Consider the following 19,939-nt stretch of genomic DNA (forward strand, 5'->3'; position numbering starts at 1 on the left):
CCAAATAATAATAAATATGAACCCTTCGGGGCACCTGGGTGGCTTAGTGGGTTAAGCGTCTGACTTCGGCTCAGGTCGTGATCTTACAGTTCATGGGTTCAAGCCCCGCATCAGGCTCTGTGCTGACAGCTCAGAGCCTGGAGCCTGTTTCAGATTCTGTGTGTGTGTGTGTCTCTCTGCCCCTCCCCTGTTCACGCTCTGTCTCTGTCTCAAGAATAAATAAACATTAAAAAAATAATAATAAAATAAATATGAACCCTTCAAGAATGGAAAGTAATTCAACAGCAAAGGCTGAAAAATAAAAAATCAGAAAACTGGTATTTTAAAATTGAAAACATTACCTCTTCCTTGGATAAATGCCTGAATTTTGTCTGATATCTACTCAGTTCCACATTCAAACGATGGACAGTCATTTTCAACCCATCATTTTCATCCACTAATTCTTGAGCCTGTTTCCTTAGACAAAGTAGTTCAGGTGCAGTGACTATGGGGGAAAAAAAAAGAATTTAATATTAGAAGAACTTACATCAAATTGATCAAGATTTTATATAAATTACAATCACCTGCTCTTTTTTCTCTTTAGGCTCACAAGAGGCAGTGGAGGACAGATATATAGGTATTAATGAATAAAAGTCACAAAGTTTTTTTAACACTGAAGAGTCAACGGTGTTTTGGAAGTTTATGCATGTACAATTAAAGTAAAATGAAAACTGTAGACAGCAAAAGTCATTGTTTGAAATGATATACATAAAATAAATGTAAAATTTATTAGAACTAATAACCTTCCCATAGAATAGCAATATCCTTTTAGAAAGCATAACAGAAAAGGGATTCCAGGGGTGCTTGGGTGGCTTAGCTGGTTGAGCATTCAACTTTTAATTTTCACTCGGGACATGATATGACAGTCATGAGATCAAGCCCTGAAGATTCTCTCCCTCTCTTTGCCCCTCTCTCCTGCTCACGCTCTCTTGCCCTCTCTCTCAAAAAACAAAACAAAAAGAAAGAAAGAAAAGAAAAGAAAATAGATTCCACAAAGTAACAGCACAGATAATATAAAGCTGTAGAAATAAATATATGCCTCAGGGAATGCCTGGGTGGCTCAGTCCAAATCTGTTTTTTTTTTAACATTTATTTATTTTTGAGAGAAAGAGAGAGAGACAGAGCACAAGCAGGGGAGGGGCAAAGAGAGAGGGAGACACAGGATCTGTGACAGAATCTGAGCTGTCAGCACAGATGCGGGGCTCGAACTCTTGAACTGTGAGATCATGCCTTGAGCCAAAATTGGACGCTTAACCAACTGAGCCACCCAGGTGCCCCTGGCTCAGTCCAACTCTTGATCTTGGCTCAGATCATGATCTCACAGTTGTGAGTTCGAGCCCTGCATTGGGCTCTGTGATGACAGTTGCAGAGCCTGCTTGGGATTCTCTCTCTGTCTGCCACTCCCCAGCTCACGTGCTGTTTCTCTCTTCTCTCTTTCAAAATAAATAAACTTAAAAAAACAGAACCTTAAATATTATAATACAATAAAAACATTAACATCAGCAAATATTACAACAGAAAATAGTAACTTTCAAATAAATGAGAAAATAAGTGAATTCTTGTTTGTTCCTTTAATAAAAGAGCAGTGTAGTTACCCCCACCTTCCTGAGAGGATGCTTTCTTAGCCTCTTTCAACTTTCGATTTTCTTTTTCTGTTCTTTTCAGTTTTAACTGTAGTTCTTTCAATGCTTGTTTTACTATGTTAAGTTCAAGAGTAAGGGTTTGATTTGCATTGCTTAGATGCAAGTTTTCTTCTTTTATTTCCTGGAACTTCTCTTTGGTTATTTCTAAACATCTCTGCCGTGCTCTACCGGTTATATCTGGAAAGGTACAGGGAAAAAGTTTTTTTAAATATTGGTTTTTACAATTTTACATCAAAATTATAAGAGACTTTATCTCCAAAACCATGTGAGTCACTTCTTCACGTCCAGCCTCACGCTGTGTTCTTCAGTCCCTGCAAAGAGAACGGCCTACACAAGAAAGAGTGGGTGGTCTGTCGAGGCCACAGTAAGCCACAGGGAGAGAGGCAGGAGCTGAGGGGGGGCCCTTGCATATCATAATGTGTAAAGTAGGGGTTCTGTCCTGCAGGCTGCCAGGAGCCAGAAAAGGTTTTTAGGCAGAGGTGTGAAAAGATAGAGGCTCTATTCTCACATGAGCCTCTGGGGCCAGCAGTGAAGAAAGTGAACAGGAATGAGGTCCAGTCCAGAGGCAGGGAGGCCAGAGGGCCCCAGAGTGAGGGCAGAGAGGAAGGGACATACGAGAGAGGGACAGGCCCAGAGCTGACCAGGTGTGGGCAGTGAGGGCAAATCAAGGAGGGCTACCAAGACCTGCGGCTTGAAAGACACTCAGCCCGACAAGGGACACAGATGCATCGGGTAAGTCAAGCTCAGTTCAGGACACAGCCCCACTCTGAAGGCAGACTCAGCTGGAGAGACGGAGGAGCCACCAGCCTGTGGGCACCAGGGAGAGGAGAAGCCAGAGGTCACGAAGGATTTTAAGAAGGAGTAGCAAGAGAGATCGGGGGAGAACACAGAGCGACGTTCCGTGCAGAGAGATGCTCACGGAGGTCACAGGAGGTTAAGGACTGCAGTGTGCTCCCTGGCCCAGGGCATGCCTCTGAATGGAGAGAGGCTAGAGACAGAAGCGGAGTTGGAGGTGGGGCGACAAGAGTGGGAGGGCCGGTGGCTCCAGACTGTGGCTTGGCACACACCCCAGGGGGCAGGCAAGGGCTAGCGGAAGGACTGGTGGCTCCAGATAGCCTCCCTGACCGCTGATACATGCATATCCAGTCGCTAGAACCTGAAAGGGAAGTCTAAGAAATGAGTAACTCTGCAGGTGCACTGAAAACAAGAGGGCAACTCGGAGGCATCTCAGAAATAAAACATTGGAGACTGGATGGCAGATGGAGACTACAGCTGAAAACATGCCAGGAGAGGTCAGCTAGAAAAGGTGGCGGCTTCCCGGCCTGTGCCTTGCCCTGGGAGGCGGCGGGGACACAAAGTGGTCCTGATTTGCAAACACTGGCCTCCCAGTGCCTCAGCACATCCCCAGGCGACATCCACCCACCATTCAACGTCTGAACACTTGGACCCTCTCTTTTAGGGCACAGGTGGAAGATCAACAGGTGCCTCCTCCTCTTCCCAAACACAGTAATGGGACAGAAGCAACAGCTTGTATGGGGGAAAGAAGTGACTTTTATTTTAGACAAGATAATTCTGGGTAACCTCTACAATAATAAGGTGTTCACCATAATTACATTTAAAAGGCAAATACCTGGGGACGGTGGAGGCTTTTCACATAATGGTGGTTTTTCATCCTAGGGAAGGAAACACAGTACTGAATTAAGAGTACTTAGCATCTCCTAAAAACAGACTGGCATGAGCAGCTGGGTTTTTGTCTATCACATAATTAAATACGCTTCTTTCCCTGCACTTTGGCTCCTGGAGCAGGCACTTTGTAGCCTGCTGCAGCTTTAGAAACTCTAATATCCATTGTTCCTTTTAGCTGCATCTTAAACCTTACGGGTCTTCCCCTCCTGGTGCCTCCTAGGAGGCAGTGAAGGAGGTCCTGTTCGGGCTTTCTTCCCGACTCTCCCCCGTGAGTTCAGCCACCATGTTTTCACATGTAGGTCTCACGAGAGACAGGCCGTCAGTTCAAGTTTGGAAACACAAGATGGGGCCGCGGGTGCCGACCGGTTAGAGGGCACTCTAACTGGGTTCTTCTTCCTTGGGAAAAGCAAAAAGACCCCACTGGCTGCAGAGAAGCGCATTTCCAAAGTGCTGAGAAAAGAGTAGGATCTTCCTTTTTGGCCCAAAATTTAGAGGAAAGGGAAGGCTTTGACCTTTTGCTCATTTTTCCAATACACATCGATCTGATATTAAGTTTCTAATTTCTGCCGAAAAGGTAGATAAGGTTATAAAATGAACTCCACTGAGAAATCTTTAGTTTTTACATTCCTATGGCATCGGAGGATTTAAACCTAAGTTAAAACTATTTCCATGTTTGTAAAAAAGAAAAAACAAAACCCTATTTCCATGCTTGCAAATTTGTTATCATCTATTCATTCCTAACCTCTCAAAATGTTACATTCATTTTTAAACCATGGAAAATAGGAGTTTCTTCAGGTTTCAAAAGTATTTTAAAAAAACATTTCATGGGAAAGGACTCGTCAGGGAAGCTATCCCCCCTACAAATCACAAAAGGTGTTTAAAATTATGGTGGAGGGGCGCCTGGGTGGCGCAGTCGGTTAAGCGTCTGACTTCAGCCAGGTCACGATCTCGCGGTCCGTGAGTTCGAGCCCCGCGTCGGGCTCTGGGCTGATGGCTCGGAGCCTGGAGCCTATTTCCGATTCTGTGTCTCCCTCTCTCTCTGCCCCTCCCCCGTTCATGCTCTGTCTCTCTCTGTCCCCAAAATAAATAAACGTTGGAAAATTCTGGTGGAAATTCTATTTATTGAGAAAACTGGTTTTTAAAAAATGAATCCTTCTGTGTCTTCTCCTGTCTCTCTGCCCCTCCCATGCTCATGCTCTGTCTCTCTCTCTCTCAATAACAAATAAACATTAAGAATTAAAAAAAAAAGAAATGAATCTTACCGTTAAATTCAGAACCGAAGGTTTGCCATCTGATTGAAAGAAGAGAGAGGGAGAGGAAAACGTTTTAAAAGCAGGTAAAGACATCTGACAACTCACCAGAGCATGATCACAGGAGCCTGGCGTCTACCGATGAGATGAACAAGCGCCTCCCCCCCCCCCCCCCCCCCGCAAGGCAGGGGGCCTGACCCACCTGCTTCTCTCCTTATCCTGTTAATTCCGGAGCACCCCCTTGGCTCACATGGTTGCAGAACCGAGGCCAACCTCCTCGGAGTGACTCTGAGCCGCCCCTACCTTTCCAACACCGCCCCATCCCCTCTTCTCTCTACATGTGCCACCCAAAGGTGCTGAGGCTTGACTCCCCTCTGCCTGCAAGTAGCATCTGACTGGTCAAATAGTTGTTCTTTGAAGCAAACTGCCTCGGTGATACAGAGGAAAGCAAATCTTGCCCAGTAATCACTTTTAATTTACAAATACACATTTGTGGTTAAGGTACTTCCTGAGGAAGGTAATCTTATGCCCTAGGGTGCCCGCACCCTTTGTTGTAGTGAAAAGTCGGTTGTTCCTAGCTTTCTACAGTCAATTTACAGAGCAGAAATAACTGGATGAAAATAAATTAGAACTAATAGAATTCAGAAAGACAGACAAAAGTGCTTAAAGATACACAAAGGACTGTAAATCTATTTCCTGGTTCATTACAATTACCAGCACTTGGACAATATTGACCCACTATTTGTAACTAAACTTTCCATCGGATGTCCTGGGGCAGCCTAGACTGGGGCATGGGACAAAATCCCACCTTGTCCTTTGGAGTCCGGCCTAACAAAGCCTATTGTGCCTGCCACCTCCTCGAGCCGCAGCGGTAACTGCTCTCCAGCACTGTGCTGCCTCTGCAGCCCCCCTCAGCGCCCTTCTCGACCTTCTCCTCCCCCGCGTCTGTCCGCTCACGGCGAACAGAACTGACAGGACAGAACGGACTCCAAAGTGAGCACCTTGTACGTTCAAGACAACCTAACACCCAGGCCACCGGCCAAGGAATAACGCATCTCCAGTGAAAACAAAACTCTGAACATTCCTACTTAGAATCACAGAAGCATGGTATAGGGGTGCAATGGCTCTAGGTTCGAAACATTAACCAATATTTATTGCCACAAAAATTTTTTTTGTTTTTTTGTTTTTTTTTTTACCTATTTCTTGTGTACGCCGTGGTGTATGAGGTGAGCCTGGAAACTCATCTTGCTCAGAAATATTTTCCTCATCTTCACTGTCCACCGTATGTGACAACGGAACCTTTTTGTTACAAAAGACAAAAAGAACGTGTGGTGAGTGCCATCTGTACCAAACTTCCTCCGGACAAACGCAAGCGTCTTATTCCACACCTCTTCCGCTGCCACTTCCCACTCTGAGACAAAAGGACGACACCGGGCAGGACTGGATGGAACGTCAGGTCCCCTGGGAAAAGCCTGGTAGCAAAGGCAATGCCACCCAAATGATGCTCCGGCCACGGAGAGCTTCTCATCCCACTCACGCTGCCCGGGTGCCCATCTTCCTCACTCCTGCCAGGGGCCAACCCAGGAAGGGGGGTTGCACCCGGCTTGCCTGGCACAGCACCCAGTACCACCCTACCCGGGTGCTGATGGTGTGTTATTCATCTGTACGTGGGCCGAGCGCTGCCAACCCTGATGAGGAGAATCCTCATCCAGGCCACCGTTTGGGATAGAGGTCCACTACACCTGCTGGCTCTGAGTCCACTCAGAATGCTGCTTCCTGAGAGAATGGAAGCCTTCCCCCCACTGTCCATGAGGGCGTCCTATGTAGGTATCATAAGTGGTGGCAGGGCTGCGGAGCTGACCTTCACAGACGCGTGGGACAGGAGGGGGACCACCTCGTGATGAGCGTGAGACAGTCCCACCGGGATCACCTCGTGATGAGCATGAGACAGTCCACTGGCAGCAGAGGCTGCTCAGGGGGAAGGGCGGTGACCAGGTCTTCTACAGCAAACTACGATGGGCGCCCTCTGGGCTGGGGTCCCTTCTGCTATCCTGATTCTTCGGTGGAATCGTGCTCATGTGGTCAGCTGGGCTTTGCTGTGCTGCAGACCACAGGAGGGCCGTCCCCAAGGCTGACAGAGAAGTGGCAGCATTGACGGGAGAGATGTCCACAAGAAGGGGCATTTCAGAGCCAGGAGCTAAGGCCGTTTGGCCCACCAGGCTCTGGGAGCAGGGCTCTAAGGTGACCCAGCTCAGGATGCAGACAGGTATCCCACTCTACTTAGCTTCCGAAGAAAGAAAAAGAAATGACTTCTTGGGTTTTATCTCTTGGGAACCGACGGCGTTGTTTACCCTGTCAAAGATTTGTTAGGTGGGGCGCCTGGGTGGCTCAGTCGGTTGACCGTCCGGCTTCGGCTCAGGTCACGATCTCACAGTTTGTGAGTTTGGGCCCCATGTCGGGCTCTGTGCTGACAGCTCAGAGCCTGGAGCCTACTTTGGATTCTGTGTCTCCCTCTCTCTCTGTCCCTCGCCCATTCATGTTCTGTCTCTCTCTTTCAAAAATAAATAAAACATTGGGGCGCCTGGGTGGCGCAGTCGGTTAAGCGTCCGACTTCAGCCAGGTCACGATCTCGCGGTCCGTGAGTTCGAGCCCCGCGTCGGGCTCTGGGCTGATGGCTCGGAGCCTGGAGCCTGCTTCCGATTCTGTGTCTCCCTCTCTCTCTGCCCCTCCCCCGTTCATGCTCTGTCTCTCTCTGTCCCAAAAATAAATAAACGTTGAAAAAAAAATTTTTTTTAAAAAATAAATAAAACATTTTAAAAAAATTAAAAAAAAAATTTATTAGCTATTATCAGGGAGATGGGAAAGTGCTAAGGGGTTTCATATGTCGGCCTCTCTACTAGTCTCCGAGTGCTAAGGCTGCCCCACGTGTGCCCTAGATTATACCCATGCAGAACATGAGCATCTGTGAGCAGCACAGGACCACTGGAAATACGTACGTATACGTATGACTGTTTACCGCAGCGCTGCTCCTAAAAGCCACAGCAAAACAAGCGAGTCACTGAATGTTAGCGGTGCACGATGGGGCGTCACAAAGCGATGCGAGTGAGCCAGCTACCGCCACACACAACAACAGAAGACTCTCAAATGTTCTAAACAATACATAGGGCAATGACGAAATCTATCATTTTCAGAGTAGGCAAAAATAATCGAAGGTGATTTTCTAGGAGCTAATCAGCTCTTGGAGTCAAGGCAGTGGTGAAGCAGTGGCCTCTTCTCGGTCACGAAGGGCAACTCCTGGGGTCCTAGGAATGTCGTTCTTTTCTTTTTAATCTAGGTAGTAGCTGCTGTGTAAAGATTCACCGGGCTGCACGTTTATGGCTTATGTACCTCTGTGACTATTTCATACACTGATATATAGGCCTAAAGAATTTGTGACAATATCCTAAAAGCCACTCTAATTTAAAAGTATGAATTTAAATAATTTCTTTTTAATTTTTTTAATGTTTATTTATTTTTGAGACAGAGGGAGACAGAGTGCGAGTGGGGGAGGGGCAGAGAGAGAGGGAGACACAGAATCTGACACAGGCTCCAGGCTCTGAGCTGTCAGCACAGAGCCCGATGCGGGGCTTGAACCTACGAACCGTGAGATCGTGACCTGAGCCGAAGTCGGATGCTTAACCAACTGAGCCACTCAGGTGCCCCTGAGTAATTTCTTAAATTCCTTGGTAATTAAAACAAAACTTGTTTGGGTATTGAAGAAAGGGAAGGAAGAGGCAGGCCAGCCCAGTGGGAGCACAGACCTCAGTGATGCCGGGAACAGCCTTTCCTCATTTGCCTGCAGCACATATACTAGCCTCCTTCGTTCTCTTCCTGGGCGGCCCGGCACCCCAGATTTTAGACAGGAAAGTGTACAAGCTATAATTACTGGGGTAATCATTAGGGGGGAAAAGTATAATTTGCAAGCTAGTAGAGGGAAGGAAACTGAACTGAAAAAAGTCATCAATTCAAAGAAGAGAAGACAAAAAAAAAAAAAAGAAGAAAGGGACAAATGGAAAAAATAAAGATCGCAAAGTTAAATTCAAATATATCCATATATACCTTAAATATAAAAGGACTAAATGCTTCGGTAAAAAGGCAAAGAAAAAATCGGGCAAACCTGCTTAACAAAAACTGTATATGCTGCAGTGTATAAATGGAGGAATAGGGTGGTATGTGAATTATATCTCAGTAAACTTGTTTTAAAAAACTATATGCTGTTTAAGGGGCGCCTGGGTGGTTTGGTTGGTTAAGTGTCTGACTTTGGCTCAGGTCATAATCTCATGGTTCATGAGTTTGAACCCCATATCGGGCTTTGTGCTGACAGCCAGAGCCTGGAGCCTGCTTCAGATTCTGTGTCTCCCTCTCTCTCTTGCCCCTCCCCCACTTACTCTCTGTCTCTCTCCCTCTCTCTCTCAAAAATAAATAAACATTAAAAAAACAAAACTATATGCTGTTTACAAGACACAGATAAATCTCAGGATAGGGAAAGGTTGAAATGAAAGGATGGAAAAAAATGGACCGTGCAAACATCAAAAAAACCGTGGAGAATGTCAGAATAGATGTTAAAGCAAAACACATTTTTAGAGATAAAAACGTTCACTTTATAGTGACCAAATTTTCAATTTATCAGGACGATACAGCTTTAAGCTTATACATAAGTAACAACGTGGTTGGATGCAAAAGAATACATGTTCTGGAATTTCATGCAGATAAGGTTCAAAAACATGCACCACCGATTGTGATGTCAGAAGCCTTCTGTTACTCAGAGGAGGAAACCTGCCAACACAGCAAGGAAACTGCAGTGTGGATTCCCGTGGCTTTGAGAGTGAGATGGCTGTGACACCTTACTAGTGGGTTGGGGTCCCCACTATTCCTTGGCCTCCAGCAGAGATAACCTGGATGACACAGGGCCCAGCCCATGGGGCATGGCCACCTTCCCAGATGCCTCTCCTCACATCAGTGATGCTAAGGGAAGAAGCCCACCCGAGATGCATTATATGCTCATCAGAAGTAGAGCAACATGAGGGTCCAGCAAGCCCCGCCTCGGAGGAAAGTCAAGGCAAGGGTGTGCTAAGAACATGCGGGGAACCAAGAACTAACTCTGGAAGGGGCAATTCTGCTTTGCAAGGTGGAAGGACCTCTGGAGATCCAACAACATGCTGGACGAAGGGCTTGGGAATCCATGCCTCCTCACCTGCTGCATGGAGGAGACCCTACAATGGAAGACAGCAGGGCTCACTCTCTTGGTGGCTTCTGCACGTTGGCTGGAGTGAAGACTTGTGCCTTACTTGCTATCCCGGCCTTCTCCTGCTACCGATGGGGATAAGGCTCGTGCAGAGGAGCTTGTACTGGTAGAGCAGAGTCATTAATCCACATGCACATAAACTAATGGGGGTATCTCCGTCTGCACGTGGGCATGTGTGGGTAAATGCAGAGGCCGCAGGAGTCTCGCCACAGCAGGCAGGCATTGCTGCACTGGCCTCTCAGTAATCAGCGCCCTCCTTTCTCCCTTGCTAAGATATTCCTGATTTGGTTTGGCAAAAATGGACTCAGCTCTAGGGTACGATGCATGGGTTCCTCTTCCCCTGAGCCAGTAACTGGTCAAGGGATGGGCATGTGACCAATGAGACTCCTGCTGGGAAATTTCTGGAAAAAAAATGTCTTCCCTGATAAATACAGAGCAACATAATGAGAAGGCCCTTACTCCACTTCTTCCTTTCTGGTTTGGGACCAGGACCCACTACACTCACTGGTGACCACAAAAAGGAGGCCAAGGGTATCTCAGGCACCAGCTTTCTATAGGTGTGTAAAGCAATATTAGAATCTCCTGCCCTTTGCCTTTGTTAGGTCAGAGAGTTAAATGTCTATTATTTAAACCTTATGTTTGTCTATTCCATTTTTGCAGCTGTAAGAATGACACAGATTTCAAAGTGGCCACAGGGGCTACTACTGGAGAGGAGGGGAGGGTTGGAATAAGAGCAGGGTCTCAGGGCAGGCTGCCACTTTAGTGCACTATCCACAGCTTTTGTAAGAAACATGTATTCATGCATTACCTATGTAACAAAAAGAAAAATGTAAAGAAATTGAAAACTATGGAGAGAGAAGGGGGACATTCCTCATCATTGACAGCAGCAGCAGCAGTAGAATGTCCACTAGTCCCTGGCCTCCACAAGTTTCTAGAGAGAACTGGTTCTAGAGAGAACCCCTGCATGAATGGTTCCTCTCTGGGCTTCCATCCAAGCACATGGCAGACACTCAAATATCAGTTTGTTGGTGGGTGGTTGGATGAATAAATGAACAAGTGAGTGAATATATGGCACTTTATGACAAGATGCTCTGCAAATCCACAAACACAACTATAGCAAGAATGATGACAGGAGAGCTTCAATAACATCCTATCCATGATTTCTACTCAGAAATGGTAACAAGGCATTTAGACTACACTCTCCTCCCTTAAAACCTACTGAAAGCAATCAGAAGAATGGGGGGGGGGGGACAAAAAAGAAAAGAAAAAAAAAGCTTAGTCAATGGCAAAAAACAGCTACCAAATCTAGGAAATCTGGAACAGAAGGAAAATGCCAAAAGCTGCTGAACCTCCTCAGGCTTCAGGCATGAAGACACTTGTAAAACCACAAAGCATCACAGTCACAAAGGTCCACAGTGATGCTCTGATGGCTGCAATGAGAGCAAGGGTGCAGATGGGCCCATGAGAAGTAGTCATTCCCATAGGGCAGAGGTGAGGGGAGAAGAATCTAAAGGGACACACCAGTGGAGAGCCTGCCTTCACTGTCCAGAATCCAGCCTCTATTCTCTCCAAGAGATGAAGAACAGCACACACTGGTATCAAGAACCCAAAGAAGAGATACATGAGATCAAGAGAAGTGATAAGGTAACAAAAGATGTGAAAAGTAAATTTGGAGAACTAAAAACCAAAAGGAAAAATAAATTCAAAACAGAGGAGGTAAAAGCTGTACTTCTAGAAGCAATAACACACAACAAACAAAGAGCTGACAGAGATGAGGAGAGTATGCAGAGGAAATCACAGAAAGTGACAAGTGACTACAGAAAACATAACAGATGTGGAAGACAAACAAAAGATGGCCGACAAATGTAAAACTGGTGTTCCCAAAGGAGAATGAAACAAATAGATGATAACATTAACATAGGGAAGGAAATGTTCCCTGAAAACAAAAAAGGGGGAGGAAAATCTCTGTCTGAAGAAATAACAAACTAAAGTTTAGGAGAGAAGGACAGAAAATAATACACACCACAATTAATTCTGGTGAAGTTACTGAACTGCGGAGACAAAGAACGACCCTACCAAGGTGTCAGGCAGAAGAATCAAGTGACCTCAAAGGGAGAAGCAAGCAGGGGGGAGCTCCTTCCCGTCCCTTGGCTGTTTCCCTTGGCGGTCCCCCAACATGGTCTTATACCCCTGTACCCTTCCTTTGTAACACTTATCGTAACTGTGACTGATTAACTAGTGATGGTGTGACCGTGGACTCTGCCTTACACTGCTTCTCCAGCACCTAGCACAATGCCTGGTACTCACTGCACACCTGGTAACTGTATGTTAAATTACTGGCCTGCCCAAGGACAGCGTCCTCCCTAACACAGTCCTTTATAGGATGAAGAAACGGAGGTACAGAGAGGTTATCTGACTTACCCAAGCCATACAACTGGGAAGTAGAGAAGCGGGGACTTGAACTCAGGTCTCTGAATGCCCATGGCACTGTTCTGTCCACTGGATGCTAGCATCGCATGAACTGACCACAAATTCACGCACCCCACTTCCCCTGCAGCCTTACTTTTGGGTGGCACCAGTAAGAAAACTGCTGAAAACAAGACTTGCTTTCCATGTTAGGCCATTTCTGGGCGGGTGCACACTTCCCATGAAGATGTTTGCCCAAACTACCCTGGAACACAGAGAGAGGCGTGAGGTACAGATTTAAATCCAAACTGCCTGATTTGGGTTGCTGTTTCCTTATCTTTCTAGTTTTGAAAACTGTTTACTTTAAAGGAAGTAAGAATGATTCATAAAAAAGGATAAAATCCTAAATTTTTACATCAGATTACAGAATGTAAATACAGAGAAGGCAATTTTACTTTTTTTTTAAATATTAAATGTACCCCACAGGCAGTACCTCCTTCATAGCTGGTGCCATCTAGTGGTTACATAGCAGTCTTACATGCTCCACACACCCATTTTTTTCCCCAATCCTAACTTCAATCATATAAAATTAAGAATAGTTGGCCAGTTTCAAAGAAAGCTTTATGTCTAAGAAATATTCTCAACAGGCACAGGACAATAAACACAAAGTTTAATTCTAAAAGAGAAAATTGGCCGCCCTGGTCTGAATCCTGCCTCTGTTACTGGATGGTTGGTTGGGTAACTCTGGGCAAGTCACTTACCCTGTTTCTTCACATACTTAATTAACACCAAGGGTGTGAAGTAAATGAGATGGTACATATAAGCTGCCTAGCATACATTAAATGCTCAGAAAATGTCAACGTGTCTTTCTCCACCTATTGTCTAGCCCCTGCAACCCTCCCCCACCTACCTAATTGTAAGTCTGTGGGAAATTGAGATCCCTTTCCAGCTTAAAGGGCCCTTTCATTGCTGCCATCTGCAACCAGCCAGGACAATGTACAGACTATGATGACCCTTTCCAATTGCGATCAGTTCCTAACACTCTATCTCTGGTTCCTGGGCTGTATAGGGAAGGCTTTCCTGTTGGCTGGGACGTACAGAAACATGGTGACTGGCATGCATATGCTGCTGGTGGGAAGGCAAAAGCAAAAAAAAAAAAACAACTGCTTTGGAGAACAATCTGACAATATCTAGTGTGACCCAGCACACATAGGTGCATGTAACAAATGTGCGAGGAAATAACCCAAGTGTCCAAGTGTAGGTATGTAGATAATAAAATTAAGGTGGATTTATCTCAAAATTGTAACGCTGAGTGAAAAAAGCTTGGGAGACGGAATGACTGGTTTAGTATGGTGACCTATTTGCTATAAGAAAAGAATTGTACTGTATTCGTGTGCTGACGCTTATTTGGAGAATAAAATAAAGAATAAAAGCACAGACTTTGAGAATGTATTCCAAATCCAAGAGCAGATGGCCTTCCAGGGAGGGAGACAAAGAAGATTTCAACCCAAACTGTAATTTCATTTCTTTTTAAAAAATTTGAAACAAGAAAAGATAAGATGGCATTACTTGATCGTTCTGGAGAATGAGAACACTAATGTGTTATATTACTTTCTACTTTTCAATTTTTTTCCTTGCTGGTAGCTATAGAAAATGCACATTGTTCAGCTTTAATATAAACTGAAATGTCAAACAGCTTTCTGAAGTCATGGTACCAATTCACACACCTGCCAGAACTAGGTGGTTCCTCTATATCCTCACCAACTCTTGATTATTGCTAGCTGACTTGCTCTAGTCTTCAAATTTTAAATTAAAACAATTATTTCCCTATTGCCCATGGGTCCTGAAGCAGCCATGACAGATGGGCCTACAAAATAAAACATCTGTCTTGCTAAGGACACAGAAGGTTGCCTGGGTCGCTATAATCTCTTTTCTATGGGAAACGGGGTAGCAAGCTTCACTTCCCCAAATAGTTGAGTGATACAACTCTAGCTGTAACCTCAGTGCAAAATGCTGGCCTGAGACCATGCAGACTGAGGGGCAGTGGGACCTCCCCTGGGCCTTGTGGAACCCCGCAGCAGAATCTCCTCTGGGCTCAGCAGCCAGCTGCCTGCTCCGGGACTCCTTGCTGTAGAGAAACCTCCCTCCGCATGTTACAGTCTGCCTATGTTAGCAAGTGATAGTTCATGAAATGCCCACATAAGGATTCCTCCAAATGAGCTCCCTAGGGCCACTGAACATGTGATTCAGTACAGTGGGGCACAATCCATAGAAATATAATCAATATGAATATAATCTGATGCTGCAAATCTGTATATACAGTCACTCTGAATACATGTCATAGTGACAGTGAAAAAGAGAAAAGAAAAAGAAATTACAGTGCTATCTTTTGCCACGAAGGAAATGGCACCATCCAGTTCCCCAAACTCTGGAGTTGAAACCAGAGCAGCTCGGGCAGTGGTGGAGGAACGGGGCCCTTCAACCTCTGTGCCTCAGTTCCCACTGTGTGATGGTGCCATAAATGCAATCTACTTCACTGAGGCAGTGGGGATATGTGCACACAAGAGCTTGGAACAGAGACTCAGACATGGTAAGCGCTCAGAGAATGCCAGCTACTACAGAGATAAATGGCAATGTTCCTCTTGTCACGCATGAATTTAAAGAAAGGCTGCAACATGCGTGGCGACACTGGAGACGTGATCGGAAAAGTAGCTTGGGCAGGGAGGCGGGCAAGGAAAAGAGCAGGCTTTGCTTTCTAGCACTGGATGGAAATCTACATTAAGAATGTGAAGATGATTATTTTTGCCTCTGGAGGACCTGTCTTTGGACAATAAAGGAAAGAGTTGGAGATTGTAGCCTAACCAGATCAAAAATGAGACTGCCCACGTTAAGAGAAATAGCCCCCAAACAAAAGCCAATACAAAAGAGAGAAAAGCAAATCCCTCCTAATCTACACAATTTACGGTAAGTTAACGTCAAGGTGCAGAAGAAATTCTGGAATGTGACAAATACCTGATTTCTGTGGGGCACGGCATACACAGCCTCCCCGAGACCTCCCTCTTCCCTGCGGGTGCCGACATCAGCCGAGTCCATGCAGCTGGACGACAGGTGTGTGTCGGAATCCTCCTCCCCGTAGCCCAGCATTTCAAAGGACGGCAAAGAAGTTCTTCTTGTCTCATTCTGCCAATTTGGTCTGTATTACAATGTTGAGAGCGAAATAAACAAACAAGCAAGCAAGCCACTTAACATTGGTATATAGACACGTGTTAGATGCCCTGCCTCCAAGTCCTTGCCATAAAATTATTACAACTACGGGGGCGCCTGGGTGGCTCAGTTGGTTAAGCGTCCGACTTCAGCTCAGGTCACGATCTCGCGGTCCGCGAGTTCGAGCCCCGCCTCGGGCTCTGAGCTGACAGCTCAGAGCCTGGGTGGAGCCTGTTTCAATTCTGTATCTCCCTCTCTCTCTGACCCTACCCCGTTCATGCTCTGTCTCTCTGTCTCAAAAATAAATAAACGTTAAAAAAAAATTTTTTTTTAATTATTACAACTACATTACAAAATATACAGAAGCTAAAGGAGGAAGTCACCCACTAGTCCATCTCTTTGTACACTCTTAGCATTTCTAGTTTCCTACCTAGGTTTTTATAGTTCCTATCACTGCATACATATATGATTTACCTCACTGACAACATGTTTTTAAAGTCAAAATGTTAAAAGATAAGACTCATGTAGGTACACCAGTTTAGTCAGCTACTCCCTATACTTAGGGGTTTTTTCCCCCAATTTTCACTGTTTGTTTGTTTGTTTGTTTGTTTGTTTAATGAGCTCTACACCCAATGTGGGGCTCGAACTCACGACCCCAAGATCTGGAGTCAGCATGCTCTACTGACTGATCCAGTCAGGCACCACCACCACCACCCCTCCACCCACCAATTTTCACTGTTATAAATAATTCTGGAATGATCATCTATGTGCCGATAATCTCTTCCATATTTAGCATTAGTCTTATGAATCAAATAACCGTATGGTAGACTGTTGAATCAAATGGTATGATTATTTGCTGGGTCTACAAGCTTACTGCGCAAAATCATTTCACCAATCAACTCCCCAACCTGGGACTACATTAGTAACAATTTTCCAAAACTGACCAAAAGAAGTTAAACCTCGGGGCGCCTGGGTGGCGCAGTCGGTTAAGCGTCCGACTTCAGCCAGGTCACGATCTCGCGGTCCGGGAGTTCGAGCCCCGCGTCGGGCTCTGGGCTGATGGCTCGGAGCCTGGAGCCTGTTTCCGATCCTGTGTCTCCCTCTCTCTCTGCCCCTCCCCCGTTCATGCTCTGTCTCTCTCTGTCCCAAAAATAAATAAACGTTGAAAAAAAAAATTAAAAAAAAAAAAAAAAAAAGAAGTTAAACCTCATTGTATAAATCTGCATTTCTAACTGAAACAATACATTTCCATATATAGGTTTTATATACTTTGCTTCTAGTTTAAATATATATATAATTAATATAATTAAATTATATTATATATAAATTATATTAATTATATTATACATAAATGTATATTAATATATTTAATTATATTATATATAATTAAATGTATATTTAATCAATATACATTTAATTATATTAATTATTTAATTATACATATATATTATATATATATTCATATACTTTGCTTCTAGTATGTCCATTAGAATTTGAAATTAATTTTTTATCTATAAATATAAAATCCTGACTTTTTATTTACTGCAAATATTTTTTCTATTAATTCCATTGTGGATATGTAAATTTTTTTAAATTTTTTTTTTTTATAACGTTTATTTATTTTTGAGACAGAGAGAGACAGAGCATGAACGGGGGAGGGGCAGAGAGAGAGGGAGACACAGAATCGGAAGCAGGCTCCAGGCTCTGAGCCATCAGCCCAGAGCCCGACGCAGGGCTCAAACTCACGGACCGGGAGATCATGACCTGAGCTGAAGTCGGATGCTTAACCGACTGAGCCACCCAGGCGCCCCAGGCTATGTAAATTTTTTTAACGTACAGATGATTAAACAACATTTTTTTTTACCTTCTAAATTATTAGTTTAGAAGTGCATAGTAGGCAGGCATCTCCTTCTGAAAGGTTTGGCAAGATTGGCATAGGATTTCGTGGTCTTATTTATGTGTGTGCGCAGATTAATCCTTTCATTTAACAGGAATTTGTTTGGGCTGTGAACTAGGCAAGGCTCGAGGCTGATTTTTTTTTTCTACCATTGCTAATCACTATACCTTCGAATCCTTTCCTTCCCCTTGCTCTGTGGGGCTGCCTTTATGACACAGTCACAGGCAAACACCAGGGTGCCCTAGGGCATCCACGTGCACTTCTCCATCATGAAACCAGTCCTGTTTTCACTAATTCAAGTACGCATGTGATGTGGTTGGGCACCTGGGTGGCTCGGTCGGTTAAACATCCGACTCTGGACTTCGGCTCAGGTCATGATCTCATGGTTTGTGAATTTGAGCCCCAAGGAGGCCTCTGTGCTGACAGGGCAGAGCCTGCTTGGGATTCGATCTCCCTCGCTCTCTGCCCCTCCCCCACTCACTCTCTATCTCCCTGTCAAAATAAATAAAAATAAACTTAGAAAAAAATCAAGTATGATGTGGCTAATCTAGCCCTTCCCCACAGTCATATTCTTCCTTTCTGGATTTTCTCTGATGGTCTTATCTGCTTATTCTTTCTAGTGAAGCTTAGGATCATTTCCTCATCTTCAGTTCTTATTTGGCTAATTCTTACCAGGAGAAATACAGGCTACATTCAAACATCTCAAAATGAAGTCAAGATTAAAATGTAAAAACCAAAAACATAAACATGTCCTAGAAGGAAGGAAGGAAGGAAGTGAGCATTTATATAATAGGAAAGATCTTTCTAGATTTCACAACACCGCCAGAAACTACAAAGACTGATAGATCTTACTACATCAGAAATATACGATACTTGGTACGCAGAAAAAGTTCCAAAAACAAAATTGAAGAAACACGACAGATAAAAGGCAAATCTGGTCATGTATCCCCAACCCCACCTCATAAGCCCTTAAAGCCCTCAGTGTCTTTCTTCCTGTGGCTCCTGGGTCGGTGGCGGGAGGGGGACACCAAACCTCAGAACAGGACCCCTAATGTATCACCAGGTTGGCCCCTGCCCACCCCTCCAGGCCATCTTGAACGACTCCCCACTTTACCCGAGTGCCCCCAGGCACAAACATCTTCCTTCAGCTGTTCACAGGTGTTATGCTCCCTCTTCTCTGTCTTGAAAGCTCATTCCAGCCCCACACCGACCATCCCCCGCAAACCCTTGAGCCATCCCCAGGCACTCCTTATACCTTCCTCAGCTCTGTCCTCAACGCTCTCTGCCTCAGGAGGAAACCCCCCAGCCCTATGCTGGCTCTCATCCAGTACAAGCACCAGAGAAAATGATGCTTGAAGGTCCATAGGCGCCAATGAAGGTAAAATCAGTGTGAACGCCCAGAGAGAAGACACATGAGAAGCGGTGGGTGACAACTCTCGCCATCCAGGTTGTGGCACAGAGAGAGTCCCGTGAAGGGCGAAAGGCAGCACTGAATTCACTGGCTCTGTGCGTCCATGAAAACAACCAGGGCTTTCACAAGCCATAACTGAACAAGAGCGACTCTAGAGAAAATTCTGATATGATTCGAAAGCAATCAACGTCCCAGGACAGTGTCCCTCTGACACTGGTGACGAAAACCCGAGTACTAAGCTCCAGTCATAACCACACGCACACGCGAGCTGTTTCCCCTCCGCCCGGAGAAAAGGCAGAGCCAGCAATATGGTCCTTACTGAAGCCTCAGCTCTGAGGTGGTGGCATAGGGCTCGATGAAACTGTCCTTGTCCACAGAGGTCGCGTCACTCTCAGACAGGGATCTCTGACGAGGCTGAGGAATGGCAACAGTCCGGCCTGTCAGGCTTGTTGTGAGGATGACTGCAGCCAGGGCAGACCTAGGGACAAAAACATCCCAGTGAGAAGGTGACACCCAAACCTGCAAGCTGAAGGCTGACGACAGGACGTAAGAATGAAGGAAGGTTGACCTTCTATTCTACGTTTAGTGCGTATTTACGGACCACGCGCCTGTCGTCTGTTATGTGCCATCAGACAACCTCATTCCATTATCACGCCAACAGATATTACTGTCATCTCCATTTTCTCATAAAATATAAATGACTTGTCCAAGATTTCCTAGCTCACAGGAGATGGGTCCAGGTCTCTAATTCAGAGAATCTATACTCAGGCAGTTTCCTATTAAAATGGAAGATCAGAATGGAAAAAAAACAAACAAAACAAAACAGGGAGATAGAATAAGATAAAAAAGATTTCAAAAGGCATTTAAAAAATACTTGCAAGTTATTCAAAACTGCAATGCTGGGGGCGCCTGGGTGGCGCAGTCGGTTGAGCGTCCGACTTCAGCCAGGTCACTATCTCGCGGTCCGGGAGTTCGAGCCCCGCGTCAGGCTCTGGGCTGATGGCTCAGAGCCTGGAGCCTGTTTCCGATTCTGTGTCTCCCTCTCTCTCTGCCCCTCCCCCGTTCATGCTCTGTCTCTCTCTGTCCCAAAAATGAATAAACGTTGAAAAAAAAAATTAA

General features: G+C 45.2%; 1 protein-coding gene across 3 annotated transcripts in view; it reads right to left on the bottom strand.

The window, feature by feature from the left end:
• Window positions 1-19,939, bottom strand: part of CEP89 (centrosomal protein 89) — a 74,027-nt gene that overhangs the window by 45,525 nt on the left and 8,563 nt on the right. For 2 of the 3 annotated variants that reach the window (XM_047835190.1, XM_047835189.1), the window contains exons 3-10: window positions 19,140-19,298; window positions 15,321-15,501; window positions 12,466-12,573; window positions 5,815-5,917; window positions 4,631-4,659; window positions 3,313-3,355; window positions 1,641-1,859; window positions 342-484 (exon numbers count right to left, since the gene is read on the bottom strand). In XM_047835190.1, the coding sequence (XP_047691146.1) occupies window positions 342-484; window positions 1,641-1,859; window positions 3,313-3,355; window positions 4,631-4,659; window positions 5,815-5,917; window positions 12,466-12,573; window positions 15,321-15,501; window positions 19,140-19,298 (985 nt within the window). The remainder of the gene's footprint in view (window positions 1-341; window positions 485-1,640; window positions 1,860-3,312; window positions 3,356-4,630; window positions 4,660-5,814; window positions 5,918-12,465; window positions 12,574-15,320; window positions 15,502-19,139; window positions 19,299-19,939) is intronic. The other variant, XM_047835191.1, reaches the window with a different exon arrangement.

The sequence above is a fragment of the Prionailurus viverrinus genome, chromosome E2, assembly GCF_022837055.1.
Source record: "Prionailurus viverrinus isolate Anna chromosome E2, UM_Priviv_1.0, whole genome shotgun sequence".
NCBI classification, from domain to species: Eukaryota; Metazoa; Chordata; class Mammalia; order Carnivora; family Felidae; genus Prionailurus; species Prionailurus viverrinus.